We start from the raw sequence: 16,500 nt of genomic DNA, 5'->3' as shown, positions 1-16,500 counted from the left end.
AGGTTTAGATGTGACAAACTTTAAACAAGCTACTGATGATAGTGATTATTGCTTCATCAGGTGTAGCTTTCGCACTGGTAACATTATGTTTCCATGCAAATCATTTCAATGCCGGTAATTTCATTACCAAAGCAAAGTAGAAAGTGTAGCATCAGCTCCTTAAGCTCCGTGGAGTGAATGCTGTTCCATTTGTGCTCGGTACTGGAAATACTTCCAAGTAATTAGGTAGGGAAGATTTTTCTAGGCAAGGCATTTACTGTAAGTAAATACAGAAAATTCCAGCTCCCTTAACTTTTCTTTCTCTAAACAACCGTCACCTAGCAAAAACCTCTGACAATTAGCTTAATTATACAAAGCTAGCTCAGGTTGCTACAGCTTTGATTAGTGAATCTGCCTATTTTTTTCCAGTGGTGGAGAGTTGAAACTTTTAAAACCAAAACCAAAAACCTGACTTTCTAAAAAAGCGAAGAGAAGGTACATCTCAGCCGCTGGAGGCTTGACAACTAATGATGCATTTTGAATAATGCTGCAGAAAACTTCCATTGCTTTTCTTCCATAAGTGTGATTGTTCTGTTCGAAGTTGAGGGCACATTGTTTCCCAGTACTTCTTGACAGTTGACCTCACTGGGGAGAGAGCAGAAATTTGATGCACAGAAGTAGAAAGATCACTTTATTTCAGACACTTCTGATATTATCCCATCAGTTTGTGGCCTGAGAATACAGGAGGACAGCACTTGGAAGTTACACTGCACTTGAACACACTTTCCCTGTAAAGCATGGTCCCTGCTGCTTGTTGGATTTATCTGTGTGTGTGCAAAAGACTTAACGAGGAATTGAAAAGGCAAGGATGGGCTCCCAGAGGGAGTCAAAGTTTCCATGTTCCTCTTGTTTAAGCATTGTTACTAATGGTTTGTTTAGATATTGGAATGAGTTAATCATTAAAGGATGATAAATCACAGTATTATTTTTTTCTAAAGGGGGTGGAGGGAGGAGGGTGTTGATGGCTTGTCCTTTGCATGTAGGGATTATGTCTCTTAAAAGCAAAACAAACCAAAAGAACCATGGGCTGTTTGGTAAATAACTGATTTTATGTATAATCAGAACAAAGCATGTACAGACAGCTTTCACTAATAACACTATTCTAAATTTGCCCTATAATTGTGTATACATAACTTTTTATGCAAAATGCCTCGTCTTCCACGGAAGTAATAGTAGTTTAACTTTCGACTATGCCTGAAGGGTTTTTTTTATCCAATTCATACGTTTTAGTTAATTTGCAAATCCTGTCTGAGTTAGAAGTTACCTAATCTGTACTGTTCAGAATCTAATGGGATTTCCTTTATTAGAACAAATCTACTTTGAATCTTTAGTGCATATTATGAAAATACACGCCTCCTAAAAGTTGGGGCTTGCTCATTTAGTTGTCTTTTTAGTATGTAGACGCTAAAGAATCTGTTATTTGAACTGCTTTGCATTGTTGTAACCTGAACTGACTATAAAATCTGATTTCTGACTTTTCAACTCTAGGAATCTCTACCACCTGTCCAGTTTGACTGGAGTAGCAGTGGCCTTACTAACCCTTTAGATGGTACGTCTCTCCGTAGAGCCTCTAGCACCAGAGCTAGAGATAAGAAAGCTACAAAGTTCAGACAAACATCTATCTGCTGATTATTTTTTTAAATACACACACACACACATATATATAAATATATATAATATTTATTTCTTACTCCTAACTTTGGAAATTCAGGCTTTCTTTCTGATTAACTGTGCCCCTATGTGAAATATTATGTAGTCTGAAAAATACTAAGTTAAGTATTATTTTAGATTCCTGCCATATGCTAGTGACACAGTGGCAATATTAACACTTCATTATGTATAACTGCAGATTATAAAGAAACTCTGAACAAATGAGCATTTTAGATTGATGAGGTTTACTTCTTAAAAGTATTTTTCACCAATGAACTATCTCTTTAGACATCCTTTGAATGACAAACTTGTGTATAGTGGCTACTTCAAAGCACAATATTTTAACCACAAACTGTTTGCAAAAGATACACTTCTTGAGCTGAAAGTTTTCAGATTTACAGATAATTTTATATTTCAAAATGTGACTTCATCTGTTACCACTTTTGCTTACACTCAAGCTAATTATAGCTAATAGATTAAATAAGAGGTAGCTACAAACTTATTTGTATCTGTAAATGTATATAGTTATCACATAAGACACTTCACCTATGTCTATTTTAATAGCAAAGTGAGTTGTGCCACCGTCTCCTGTCTCCAGAAATGCAAGTGCATGCAAAAGAAATAAAACAAGTTTTGGAAACTTGTTTGTTTGACAGACTAGAAACCTGTAAGGGATCTGATACCTTTATGAGGAGCCTGCTAACAGCAATTAGTTTACGACACATAAGTTGTTCAAAAGCAGGCTAAAATAAACTGCATCTCTTACTGCAGTGGTGTTGCCTCATGGTATTGTTTCAGAACATGTGGGATGTGAGAGTTTGGATAGCAATATCATGGTGCTGAAGGAAAGCCTGGATGGACCCTTTGCTGTTGTCTGGTGTCTTATTACTTCAGTCAATCATCATGCTTTCTTTTTAACAAACAACTTCTTTAAAATGTATCTTGGTTTGATTTCTGTTTTAGTACTAAAGGGGAACAGTATAACTTAACCAGTGAGGAACTGAATAAAAGAGTGGCATTTGTTACCGTGTGTTCACACTACTTTAAGATAATCATAATTAATAGCTTAAAGCTGCTAAATAAAACTTTAAAGGTTTTTTTGGTTCTTTGCTATTTGGGGATCTGCTAAGTCTTCCTGATGAAAGAATGGCTTTCAATTTCCGTGAGGGGAGAAAAAGCCCACTATATTCTAACTGTCAATTGACCTATATATTGTTTCCCTTTAACTGATCTCATCTTTCTCTCTGGGTCGTGCTGGTTCTCTTTCATTTTTAGATTGAAATAAATATCTCTATTTTAAAGTTACTAGTGTTGATTTCCTTGCTGCATTGTACATGAGGAAATGTGCACTGAATTAAGTTGTTAACATTTTAGAAGGTACAAACTAATATGTAAGCATTGTTTTCATGTCAATTTTTAAATTGCGTACTGAGTACTAATTATAACTTGCATGTTCAAGTGTGTGTCTTACCCCTTTTTACACATAAACCCCTCCCTTGGCTTACCTTCTATATGGCTGCCTACCAACACGGTCACTGAATTTCAAGCTAGTGGAGGTTCCACTCTTCTGAACCTTGATTTCTTTGGGCCCGTGGATGACAGTAGCTCTAGCAGCACCACCACAATCCCAGGTCAGCAGAGTGTTAAAACCACGACTGTAATACTATAAACGACTTACTAGAAGCATGAGCACATCACTTGACTTTCCTATAAACAAGGAGAAACTTTACACTGCATTTCTGTAAAATGTTTTTTTCTACTGCATTTTTCCTTTAATCTGTGTCTTGTTTTCTGATGTTTTATATCGAGTGCGAAGTATTTGAAAGGTACTGTCAGCTCTGTGTTTTGTCACGTGCTGAAGGAATGAATGGCTCTTACGCTCTTGCAAATAAGATGTTAAAACACTTGTTTCAAGTGAGAAATTTTGAAAATTAACTTTTCTAAGCACTTAAGAAAAATTGAAAAATACTGTAAATGTGGTGATTCCAAAAAAAATGGGGCTTGTTCTGTCTTCCAAGTGAGTGCTTCCAAATTACAGGATTATGATGTTGTTTGGAAGTTTGTATGTGAATACAAAGCCAGGGGGTTTAACACAACCCCACTGGGGTTTGCCACTACCAGGAGGTTGTAAATTTTTCCTTTGTATGAACTAGTAATCTTAATGATAAGGTGAAAAAAGTGTTTTAACAACATTCATAATAGAAAATAAGGATAGTTGCATGTTTGGGGGACATTAGAAGTTCATTAACGTTAATTATATAACCAAAGCACTTTATCTGCAACTTAATCCCTTAGAAAGGAGATGAAAACACTACTCTCTCCATTGAATAATACATGAAAGTAATTTAATTCATTTATTGCGTGGTTTTTACATGCTCTGAGTATTTTGTGTGAGCTTGTAAAAGCCTACGCTTGGAATAAATTTCTGCAGGAATGTAAGGGAGCATTTTGGGGATTTATCCCAGTGCATAGGTTAAGTAGATAAGGCAAATACTCTTTCACTACAATGCCTGAGGCCATCATCATAACTGTCTTCGAAGGTAGGGTTTTTTCGGCTTAGTGATTTTAATTTTAAGAATCAATTTTTAAGAGGTGTGCTGTTTCCCCACATTTCAAATAAATGCTTTTAATTATTATTGTATTTTTTATTTTTAAAAACCTGCTTTCAGTTACGTAATCTGATCATTGAAGGCAATTTTGTGGTATTGCATTCCAGATGTCTTCTTATTCCACTCTTAAGACATGTCATTATCAGATGAAAGATGGCAGGTTTGTCATGGAAGTGATAGGTAGCAAATTCAAGATGCTTGAGTCTTAGAGATTCTTTCGTAAGTGTGTGCAAGTCTATCAACATCAGTTGTCAGTACCCAGTACATGTACTGCTCGTGCAGTTGGGTATGTTCTTACGTCTTGATGGCGTGCACACTTGAAGAGATTACTAGAGGAATACTCTGTTAGCCTTTTATTGCCTTTTGGTTGTTTTTTTTTTTTATGTTGTTTCATCGAGTTACAGGTATTATCACCTTCCCTGCTATGCCCCGTAGCGCATATTTTTGTTGGGGGTTTTTTTGTTTGTTTGGTTTTTTGGGTTTTTTTGGCTTTTCTTTCCTTCTGACTTGTTTCTGGGAAAGTCATTTGTTTCTTGGCTTGCAGCTCGTGTGTTTGTGTGTGTGTTTAGGAGCTTTGTGTGGGGTTTGGTTGGCTACCTTTTCTTCAATATCTCATTAAGGTTTTGCAGTGCTTTCCTTAAATATTCTCTAATCATTTGAATAAAATTGAGAATATGCAACTCTTAAAGTTAAATAAAATAATTAAAAGACAAATTGTTAGATCTTTTGGCTTAAAGAAGAAACACTTATCAGTAGTAGAAGTTTGTTCTTTCTCTGAAGACCTTTGTTTTGCTTACTATAGACCTATGCTGTATTCTTCTCAGTGTGATTCATCAGTAGCCAAAATAACTTTTTTATAAAAATTTGCCTTCTGCATCACAAATGAGGAGTTACTTGTTTCTAGTATGTTCCCACAGATTTCGTGTATTGTTTTATTTTTATGGTAATAGTTTAACATAAATCTTACTGAGTAAGAGGTCCCTAAAGTACAGTAAATTGAGCAGTGACATCGCACTACAATGAAAATGAATTCAGGAACATAAATGTGAATATCTAAATAATGTAACTTACAAGGTTGCATTTAACATTTGTTGCAGAGTTGCATGTCAAAGGACTCCTTATTTCAATTAGTTTTACAATTGGTACCTTAATGGGATTTCGCAGGCTTCTTCAAGTCTTACTCTCCTTGATTGAAAGTGGATATTTTATGGAATAGTTGGGCTTTTTCCTATTTCCAAGTTCTGTAAACATCTGACAATACTTAGTCTTGGTATACTGGTCTCAGGACAGTACATTTTTGATGTTTTGCATGAAACTGGATGAAATTAATGTTGAAAATCCAGACTTATAAAAACGTATGTTGAAAGGACAGCTGATAAATTTCTAATCAACTCATATTGGAGTAAATCTTCTCCCTGCCCCACTACCTTCCTGCAGCTTAACCAGATGTTTTTCTTAATTTTACTTTTTGGTCAGCTTAGTTTCCCAACAATGAAAAAGTACTTGTGCACAAATGACGAATGGCCAAGACACAGTGCCTGGGGAGAGTTCCAGCAAAGCAGGAATGAGGATTATTAACCTTGTCTGTTTGCGCATGTAGTACTGCAATTACTGGGTGGAAAAGGCAGGATAATAGGCACAGAGTTTTTATTTATTTTATTTAGTGATCTTCCAGTATTTCAGGAGTACTTAAAAAATGTCTTAATCGTCAAGTAAACTGGGTAGAATCATCGGCACATCAATTTATAAATGCTGGTTTTATATTGGGTAGCATGAGACCATCGTGTCCGAGTATCTGCAGCGTTTGTTCTCAGTAGTGTGAAATGCTTCTGTGTTGTCCGAACCAGCTAGCACTGGTGTTACACTTGTTTAGAATGCAGGTGTCTGTAACACATGATGCTTCTGTAGAAAAATTCTGTGCTGCTTTTGAAAAATACTAATTGTGGATGGCACATGTTCACACTTCATTTAAATCAGTGAAGCATGAAATAGCTGTAACTAGAGGAATATCACCAATTTAAAATGCTTCTAAGCAACAAAATGTGTTCTAACAGTCTTTCCTCTTGATTTATTTTGATAATTCATGGAGACTTTCTTAAAGAAAGCGTACTTAATAACTGAAAATTCTAGAACTACTTCCTGCTGAGATGTGATGCTTGTTATTAAGCAGATAGAATTTTACCCCTACATACCTATCTTTTTGGATGCAGGTTTCCATTGTTTGCATTGCTTTCAGAATGACCTCTGCTGATAAAATTTGAAATCTGTTTGCAATGTATGTGATGTCAAAATTCAGCATTTGACTTAAGATATCTGAAACTAGCAAATCCAGGCTGAAACATCCATATACTTGATGCTTTATAAATACTTGAAAAATTAAAAAGGAGCATAGACTAAAAGTTTTGGTAGCATTATACCTATTAGTATGTAACTTTTAATGCCATTCCGCTTTGATGTATCATGAAAGCTGCTTTTCCTGACTTAATTTTTTTTTAACACAACCTCTTGTGAAAAGCAAGATGCTAAATGCACTCTAATGCATGCCAGTGTTGTGTGTAATCTCTTGTTAAAGAGTTGGTCGATGTTGACATGTAGGGTTCTTTTAATACAGTTGAGTTGAAGTAATTGAAACAATCCATTTTAAGCCAGCTGACATTTTTACAGGTGTTTCACTCTAAAAGGTAAATCAAATTTGTTTTGTTTACTTGTAGACTGAGACCTTTATGCCAGACTTGATCCAATGTGTGTGTGTTTTGTAGTACCACTATAAAAGCTACTGAAAAAGGGTGGGGAGAGAGGACAGTGTTCCAGAAATACAGACATGTTCTGTCATGTTCTTTTCATGTATCTTAAAATTATAATTCAGATGTTTACAGAAAACAGTGTCTAGCAAGTTGGTCTGTGGCTAATTGTGGCGATACTTGCCTCCAACCATCACTGATTATAATTTTATACTATAAGGTGTGGATCCTGAGTTGTATGAATTGACAACCTCAAAACTGGAAACTTCCAATGCAAGCAACAGAGTGACTGATGCATTTGCAAGACTCATGTCCACAGTGGAGAAGGCAAGCACGTCCACAAGGTAAATACTTTGTTGTGCTTTTTTCTTCTGTTTCTAAGGGTAGCATGAAATGTGAGAACTGAATGTGTATGCTATTTTAGGTCAGAAGTTCTTGAATGATCAAAAGGCTTAAATTTAATAATTAAATATGAAATACATAGTGCTGTAGTTCATATTTCAAGTTATCGTAGAACTCTAAAATAAGATGGGAAACAGTTCATGAGCTGAATGAGAAAGATCACCAGAACCTAAGTTTAAAAAGCCTAGAGCCAGAGAGTGAACTGTAGCAAGTGGCTTTCTGAAGAGCAGAGCTCATTCCTAGGAGTGGAGGAGTGAACTGACCCATGCAGTTCGGTGACCTGGGACTTTAACAGAAGACCCTCTTCAGTCCTCTGTGATTTATAGATACGGAAACTTCCACAAGTAAAATGATAAAACTGACTAATAAGTATGACGATACTTGTCCCTTCACATATATTTCTAGCACCTGTCAGAACTTCAGTGACCAAACATCAGGTTCATTTTGCTGTTGCAAGTGAAGGAACAAGCAAATAAACCAATGTAGTTGGTTTAGGATGTCCTTTCTGCTTCCTGGATCTCGTGTAAAGTTCTTCTGTACTTTTTTTATAGGTAGAGCCTATATAAAGGTTTTAGGTGTCAGATATCTTCCTTGAAGTCTGACCTGTTGAATGTGTGCAGAATAGTCTCTCCATTTATGAGCTTGATTCTTTGGTTTGTTTTTTGAATGCATATCTTAGCAGTAGAATCCTGGACTGTCTGAACATGTAATTAATGCCAGTGCCCATTAAAAGAATCACTGAGTGATTCTCGCCAAGTAAAACGTTTCTGTTGTTGAAGAAATGTGTGCCTCAACATGCAACAATTATTAGTTGCAAAGCAACTAATAAATAGTAACATATCCTCACTCGTAAGTGAGCTTTAGGGTTTATTCGGCACTCTAAAAAGTAGATAGGTTTTGATGCAGCATAGCACTCAGGAGGCACAGTGGAAGAGGTGTAGCAAAGGTAGTAATTTGTAGTGTTGGGAGACAGCTGGCTTTCTTAAAATGGCTAAAATTATGATTTTCAAGTGCTCTTCTAAAACATATTATTTAATTGAGAAAACTGTCTGGCTAGTGTTCCTGCAGCGAGAGTGTTCAGTGAACACTGAATTAAAAATTTCAACAAGCCATGAAATGTCATAGGAGAACCAGTAGAGGGAACTCCACACTTCAGTGCTGATTTTTTTGTGGCTCAGCTTTTGGATTGCCTATTTTTCTGTCCGTGGAGTGCATATACTCTTTCTGAAGATACACTAGTAGGAAAGTTTGACTTTCACTAATTAGAAAACATAGTTATGGTTGAAATATTTTTGTAATATATTCTGTCTAATTTAAAAGTAACCACAAATTCACAGCAGGACATAGCAATTTGAAATGTACCTCTATTATTTTTATCTCCTCTTTTAGATTTGTACCTGCTTATTTGCTTTAACATGTCTTAGTTTACTTTTTCTTTACAAAGGAACAGGGAAGCCTGCTTTGCTTAAATGAATGTTGACCTTCATTTTTCTGTATTGTTAGTTTTTGATATGAGGGGTTTGGATTTTTTTCCAGTGGTTCCACAGCTCACCTGAAAGCTCTTGCTTGTGCTGTTAAAGCTCTTTATCTAGATGTCAAAGCTTTTCCCCTGTTCTGGAGAACATTGCTTACTGATAGGAAGAGGTTCTAGGTCTGTACTGCAGCAATATATCAGGCTGTAGAGAGAGGCTGTGGACCTCAGACTTGGCAGTTAAGTTCAGACACACACAAAGGTTAGGTGTTTTAAAGCAGCTGTTTGCAGCGTTCAATACATTTTGTATGTTTTTGTAACTCTGAATTTTAAAAATTTCAAGTGTTTTCAATTTTTTTTTTATTTCATGCTCTCCAAAAGAAAAGCAGTCTTTTTTCAAGCTAGAAACCTTCAGAGAAATAAGAAGGATTTATCTCAGCAATATGCCAAATGTGTAGCAGTATGTTAGCTTTTTGTAATAAACTGGTTTTCTTTTGAATTTTTTTTTTATTCTTACTGAACTGAAGACTTTAAAATGGGAGTGGCTGGATGCTGCCAGCTTAACAAAGATGACATTCATGCAACAACCTGGAAATGTGGACTGTTAGCTATTCATGGTAACTGATCAGGGGAGGATGTGGCCAGTGGCCATATCACTTTGATGCCAACTTCAGTTGGGCTAAGGCTATCCCATGGCTGTAACTTGTCTGAAGTTAGGATCTTTAGGGTAAAGTTTAGAGTGAAAATACCGTTGTTCAGCTGTAGAAAGCCATGTGAAGAGTCGTCTTTGTGTGAAGTAGCCCCATCTTTTGCTTGCAAACCCATTACCTGAAGCTGGAAAGTCAGCTTCTCAGAAGGAAAGTGTTGGGAGAGGAAGGAAACTTCCCCCTCAGCTGGAGCCTGAAGCCTTCACAGCAGCAGCAAGTGTTGAAGGTCAGGGATCCAGCACAGCATTCCACAGAGACTCGGCAGCCTTGCCGGGTTCCAGAGAATTGGCAGAGATCAAAAGCTTATCTGCTGTCTTTTTGAAGAAGAGCAGAACAGATACCTTTCCAAGAAAGGGCCGAAACCCTCATTTAAACTAGAAATACTCCTTGGGGGCAATGTTAGATGAAGCAGGCTAACTTTTAATAACAGAGTGACTGGGGGTTTTTTATAGTGCATTTCTCTAACCAGCTCGTTGTTATTAGAGCCTGACCTTGCTGGTGCTATCCACAGAACTCTTTGCAAACATGAGATATGACTGAAGTCCTGAAAGACACTGCAGGAAGGGGTTGGAATGCAAAACAGAACAGTAAGGTGTGAGTGACACATGGACAAAGCATTCCCTATTTCTTGCTAAACTTTCTTCCAACAACTTTCCTGCCTGTCACGCTGGCTCATTTCTTGCAGCTTAGTGTTAACTTGCCTTTGAAAAGCAATCTTTGAGCCGACAGGTAGATGAACTGGCACAGGTGCTTACATAAGGGCATCCTTTCTGTCCTCTGTCTTGGGAGGAAATGTAATCTTAAGAGAAGAGATGGATGGGGGTAGTTTTAAAACCTGAATGGGGCAGAGACCTTGTTTTGAGCCAGGGCTGGGTCCTTTCATGGTTTAGTAATCAAAACTTCTGGTTCCAAAGCAGACGGAACTCGTAACAGCTGACAGTGACATCTGCTCGCTTGGGTGTCCTTCCTGCATGCTATGGCATCTAGAAGTTAAGAGTGCATAACCAGGAGAAGATCTGTAACACCCCCCTACAGACCAGGGTTTAGCAAAAGAAGCTCTTAACAATGGGAACTTCTTCAGCAAAAGTGGTGGCTGAAATTAATGCACCTAACATGGTTATTCCTCTTGCCTCTTTCAAAAGACACCACAGTTATTTGGCAGTTTAAGTTTTAAGGGTAAGAACACTCTGCAGTGATGGTGCTACTTTGTCTTCTAAATTTAGAGAGTTAATGAGTAGTTCTTTAAGGTTGACCGGGTGATATTTGCTACTGAAGGTGTTGACAGCTTCCCAGAAAGGGTACTTGCAGTGTCCAGTTTTATTGTCTTCCAGAAGAACCTGGCCCTCTCCGGCGAGGAATGGAGGCTGGAGGCTTTAGGCTGTCTCATCCCTCTCTGCACTGAGATGATTTTAAAAAAGGTTCTGAGTCTCATTGCCAGGTGATTGTATCTATTGCTGTAACTTGGTCATAATTAAATAATGTTTGCTGTGTTAGCTTGTCCTTCTGTATAGGTACTCTTTACAGAGCACATTAAGTACATAAATTACTGCAAAGGGCCTCCAGCCAGGAGGGGAGCATTCAGTAATTGTATGAGATTCACATCTGACTGTGGTCACTGGTGAGCATGTTCTACAGTGATGTTGCAGAGACCAGCTAGTACAGCAAGAGTGATAGCATCCTCCCATGGTAAAGGTCCTGCATATAAAATGCAACACTGCCTCTGGGATCCAGGAGTGCCATTTCTTAGCATGCCACAGTTGAGCAGAGGAGGAAGAGGCATATAAATAGCAAGGAGTGTGTGAGCTCCATCTCGGTGCCTGATTAACAATTACAGGAACTCCTTTTAATGCAGATCTTTGGGTCAGCCCTCTTCCTCTGGCTTCCTGTGTCAAACACTCCTTTGTTAGCTCTAAGCCCTTGATCACCAGGGGTTTGTACCTTTAAGAGGCTAGTGGTAAGTGATTACTAATAGTGGCACCAGATACTGATAACACAGTGGTGGGTGAGAATGACATTTCAACAGCTCGGGGATAGTCCTTCGAGCACAAACAGAGCTGACTGTGAAGTTGCTGGAGAAGGAGACACATATTGGCTCTCTGCTTCTTCCTTCAGTAAATCCAGCACACAGCTTTGTTTATCCTCTAGAATTTGGTAATCTGCCTAGTCAGTGGCTCATGAAATTCCACTGCAGCAGAGAAAAGAAAATATTGCTATTCTAGTGAAGGAAAGTCAGATTTAGTATCTAGGCTGCCTCATCTAGAGATCTTTAATCAAGTGGAGATTTCAAGTAGCAAACAGAAGTGATAGTTCAGTGTCAACACAGTGATCATCACTGACAGTGATGTCAAGGATGAGTTTGACTCCAGCTCTTCTTTTCTTTGCTTCCTAGCTATGAAATTCTGAGACAGCTGCTGAAGCAAACACGTAGCCCCTTGCTTTCCCCTGATCTCTGGTCACCTCAGGAAACAATACTAACGGGCGCTGACAAAAGAAAATAGAAGTACATGCTGCTTTGTGATGGGAGTGGTCATTGCCTTCTCACAGGCTCAGTTTGAAGTTTATAGATAGGACAAGATTGAAGGGGAATCTCTGAGGCATTCTAGGGAAAGGCAGTTTATTTGGTTCAAGCCTTTTGTCTGTTTTTTGCCCCGAAGATGAGGGAGCTTGTTCAGCTAGAGTTTCTAATGTCATTACAGGGTGTAGCAGGTGCCTTTTTGAAACAGGAATAACGTTTGATGGGAAACTGACACTTTCTAGTAATAAGCAGTGTTCTTTAAATATAAACCAGATGTCTGTAAAGTATGGATTTTTGGGCAGAGGAGGGGAGGGGTCTTCTGTAGCAGTCTGAGCCAGGCTTCGTTTTACCTAGGAAATGTGAGGGTTTTGCATAATGGTGAGAACCAAGCACATGGGATTCAGACCTCTTTATTCATTTGCACTCAGTAATTCTTGTGAATAATGCAAAAGGCAAAGTAAACACCAGTGATTCCCAAACTGCTGTATGTATCATTATAGCTACAAGTACTACTGCACTTCAAAGCAAGTAGCTACAAGTTGTGAGCCACCTTTTGCTGCTGATGAGCCCTGGGGGGAAAAAAGGGTTTGTGGATCACCGTGTGGAACGATGTGATGTATCATCTGAGAATGGTCTTGTTGGAAACACAGCATAAGTACCCTTTTATTTTAAAAGTATTAAGAAGTAAGTTAGGAACTTCTTAGTATCCTTTCAAGATTTTTCCACTTTGTTTTGAAAGATAGTACTGGATTTAGGTAGTTTAGAACTAATGCTCCAGTTGTCTTATCCCTAGAATATGGGCATGGCTGTCTCTTCACACTGGAACCTGCCAAAAAAAAAAAAAAAATCAGCATCTAAATAGGAAATCGGGGTATTTTTTCCCCTTATTACAACAATATGCAGGAACATTCTGCTGACTTTCTATGTTAACCTTTTGTTGGTAGGCAGGTAGATATTATAACATTAGACTACCTTCAAGTAGCTTGCAGAAGTGCCTGTCAATGGGAGACAAACTGACAGAACATTGCTTCAATCAGCGATTCTCCCAGTGATCCGAGGGATATCAGGTACTGGATTAATGCACTTTGTTCTTTTCTCAACAGGAAGCCTAAAAAAGAAGAACATCTTAGTGAAGAGGCTGCCAAGGTGATTTCTAGCCTTCCTGACTTAACTTTCATGCATGCCAAGGTGTTGATGTTCCCAGCCACATTAACACCTTCAACAAGCTGCCAAGAAAAGGTAGACTAAAGTGATGTGAATTGGACGTTTTCTATTGATTTTTTTTTTCCTTCCCTCTGTGGGTCGTAAAAAGCAATCTTGCTTTAATTAAAAAAAAGTCAAGTTCAGATGATTTGTTGGTAAGCAGCACTAGAAAGGTATACATAGTAATGTATATTTATTTACATACTGGAGTCCTAAATTTATATTAGAGAAAAATGTAAATAATTGGGGGCAAATCTTTTGGAAGATCTATTCTTTTTGTTGTGCTGGGATGTATACATTTATGTCTTTGTGAAATACACTGGTGGTGTCCTTCTTACAAAACTTTAAAAAGTTAAAAAAAAATATCCTAGAAACACATAATGAAAACTTCAATCTTCACAATCTGTGAAGTCCCCCGTAAAGGTTTTTAGATTGCATTGAGCGTCTTTCTTTCCTGCATATATTAAAATACTTATTGCTGGGGGTGGGGGGTGGGGGGAAGAAAAGGTTACTTTGTCCCTTTGCAGGTTTTCAGTTGTTGTTGTTTCTTTAAAACCCAGTAATTTCTTTTGTGTTTTAACAAGCTTAAGATGTGTTTTTCTTTTTCTTCTCCCCAATCCCCTCCCCCTGTTTGATTGGTTGGCTGATCAATTTTTATGTTCTTCAATTTCAATAGTATGGCTCTGTCACTATATAGCCTTTTGAAAGGTATGCTGTCAGTAACTTCTTGTTCCAGTTATGGATCACTGTCTAAACACTTGATTTTTTTGGTCATTAGAAGGTTGTCTGCTTTTAATCAGTTTGATTTGGAAAAGAAGGACCAAAACTATATGAATGTCTTAAAATGAAATTTACCTGTTTAAAATTATGTTCTGTTGTACCACTATTCCTGTTTGATTTTGCACAGTGTAAAATGACATAATCATAGATTGCTATGGTTTTAGGCTGTATATACAGTAAAAAACTATGGGTTGTAAATGTCTGGGGAAATTCCTATGGAAAAAAAGAGAGCTATGTAGAAGAACCTCTAAAAAGGTCAATGTGCATGCCCAAGGTCTTTTGAGATTTAAGTGTGTAAATTTCCTTTTAGCTTACACAAAATAAAATAATTTAAAAGATACATATGTATATAGTCTGCTGTCTTTTTATACAGCATGTGTATACATCGTTAACATTTGTGTTCATGGTAAAATCAATGCACTGCATTGAACAGTAGAACATTCTAATTTGTGTGGCACAGTCCCTCAAAACGCACCTGTCGGGGTCCTGCAGAAGGAGCAGCAGACTTTAATTGTCCTGCCTCTTTGACGTGTTGTGATGTAGCCTTTTATTTCTGGCTCCAGCTAGCCTTCTGGCTGGTGGGGCGATGTGGCTCAAGACACGTTGGTAATTTGGATTAGAGACTTCTTCACAGTACTTGGTAATACTCAGCTGTAATGAACACAAATTATGGTGAGGTGAGAAAGGACAACTGGTTTTGCCTAGCTAGAAATAAAAATGTAAACATAGCATTCACTTAAGTTTCCTACCTAACATGTTAGCTTGCACTGTAGCTCTTTCAGCAGCACCTCTTCAGCGGGTATCGGTGAACTGGCTGCAGGTAAGGCATGCTCTGGGTGCTGGTATGTCTTGAAGGCGCTTTGCCTGGGCGTAGACTTTCCCATGGCTAACCTTTACTATGTGCACAGCTCTTTAAGTGCTCCGTAGTCACTTCCAGTTCATCATTTAATATTTAGTTTTGAGAAATCTCCAATGCATTTTCTTACTGTTTTGTTGAATTCTTTATCGTCTGATAGCACTTGGGTCAGAGAGTTGAAGTTTGATGTCATTGGCTGGTAAGCTGAAATGCCCTGGCAAAAGGAAGCTTCTTTCCTCTTTAAATGTCCTGGAGAGGTGAGCGCTGGAGTTCCACCTTTGTGGACACGGGAGTTTCAGCGAGTGGTGGCTACTCAGAATTGAGAGAGCAGCTCCGACAGTTGTGATAAAGTTAATATGTAAAGGCTAAATTGGCTCATTTGACCTCTAATTAGTACTGCAGTGTACAGTGCTGCGGTATCAAACCACCCTGTGCTAGCTGCAAAGGTTTATGCAGAAGCCATCTGCTTTATCTTGTAGCCCCAAAAACACTTCTGTTTGCTGCTTCTGCAGATTTTCATTACGGTACTGACTTCATGCCTGCTACATGTCAAAATTAGCTTTGCTGATCTCACAGGTTTACCATAGTATTCTTCCGTGTGTGCATATTATATCATTCAGTTCTGGTGGTGGGCTGCTGTGGGTTGAAATTGGTCCTTTTGTTTTCCCAACTGTGGCGTGTCCCTTGGAGCCAGAGTAGTGGTATAGCTGCGGCAGAGCGCTATAGCTATTGTTTCAAGGAGAATATGTTTAGGAGCTGACTCATGATCCTTGTCTGGAAGCATGTGGACTGAAGTATTAAGGAGAGGTGGGGGTGGAAGTGCCAGCTGCAAGTTGATCTTTAGTCTCCTCACAATTGCCTCTAGAGGCAGCTGCCCATTTGTCTTCCAGTCTCCAAGTGCAGTACTGGTGGCCCGCCGTAGGTGGGGGAGGGGGAGAAGTGGCAGGGGGGGGAAGGAGATTTCTATTGTGACGGATGTACCAATCTGAAACTTTATGAAACCTGGTACCAACCTACAGTGTGTTTATGAGGTTTTTATGTTCTTTCTGTGCCCGCCCCCCCCCCCCCCCAATCGCATCCTGTAGACCTTCACACTGCCAAAAGACATAAATCTTCTGTCTATAATTCACCCTTTTGAGTTGGATGCTGCTTGCCTTAAAATGTAGCATTGCTTTTTGTCTCCTAGCTTAAGCCTGCCTGTTGCTGGTCGATTGTGGCATGGACAGACAGGCTGAACTACCTCTCTCCTGTTGTGTACAGACAGCTTTGTTCTTACGCAGAAAGTTTTGCCTAGCAGATCTGGCTGCAGAGGGTTGTCCTTGCATGCCGTTCCCATTGATACAGCGTGCCATATGGGTTTAGTCTTGCCAGTAGGTTTATGGGCAGGATGGTAACCGATACTTTCTGCACATACGTGTTGCTCTGCATTGTCATCAGACATGTCAATGCGTATCACGTTCACTCCAGAACTAGTGTCATTTAATAGCAAGGGGCTTATGTGCCCGTGCAACAGAAGCAGCAGAGGCC

The 16,500-nt window shown here is 38.6% G+C and overlaps 1 protein-coding gene across 4 annotated transcripts in view; it reads left to right on the top strand.

Annotated features, from left to right (window-relative positions):
- The window catches only part of AFTPH (aftiphilin), a 47,465-nt gene extending 33,008 nt beyond the window's left edge, over positions 1-14,457 (top strand). Inside the window, exons 7-10 of one of the 4 annotated variants that reach the window (XM_080387907.1) lie at positions 1,528-1,588; positions 3,237-3,320; positions 7,260-7,383; positions 13,238-14,457. In XM_080387907.1, coding sequence (XP_080244033.1) covers positions 1,528-1,588; positions 3,237-3,320; positions 7,260-7,383; positions 13,238-13,382 — 414 coding nt within the window. In that variant the 3' untranslated portion in view covers positions 13,383-14,457. Of the gene's footprint in view, positions 1-1,527; positions 1,589-3,148; positions 3,321-7,259; positions 7,384-13,237 lie in introns of those variants that run through there. The other 3 variants (XM_080387908.1, XR_013928171.1, XM_080387909.1) reach the window with 3 other exon arrangements.
- Positions 14,458-16,500: the final 2,043 nt, after the last annotated feature.

The sequence above is a fragment of the Falco punctatus genome (genome assembly GCF_963210335.1).
Source record: "Falco punctatus genome assembly, chromosome: 5".
Classification (NCBI taxonomy): Eukaryota; Metazoa; Chordata; class Aves; order Falconiformes; family Falconidae; genus Falco; species Falco punctatus.
This window is presented reverse-complemented; position numbering and strand designations above follow the sequence as displayed.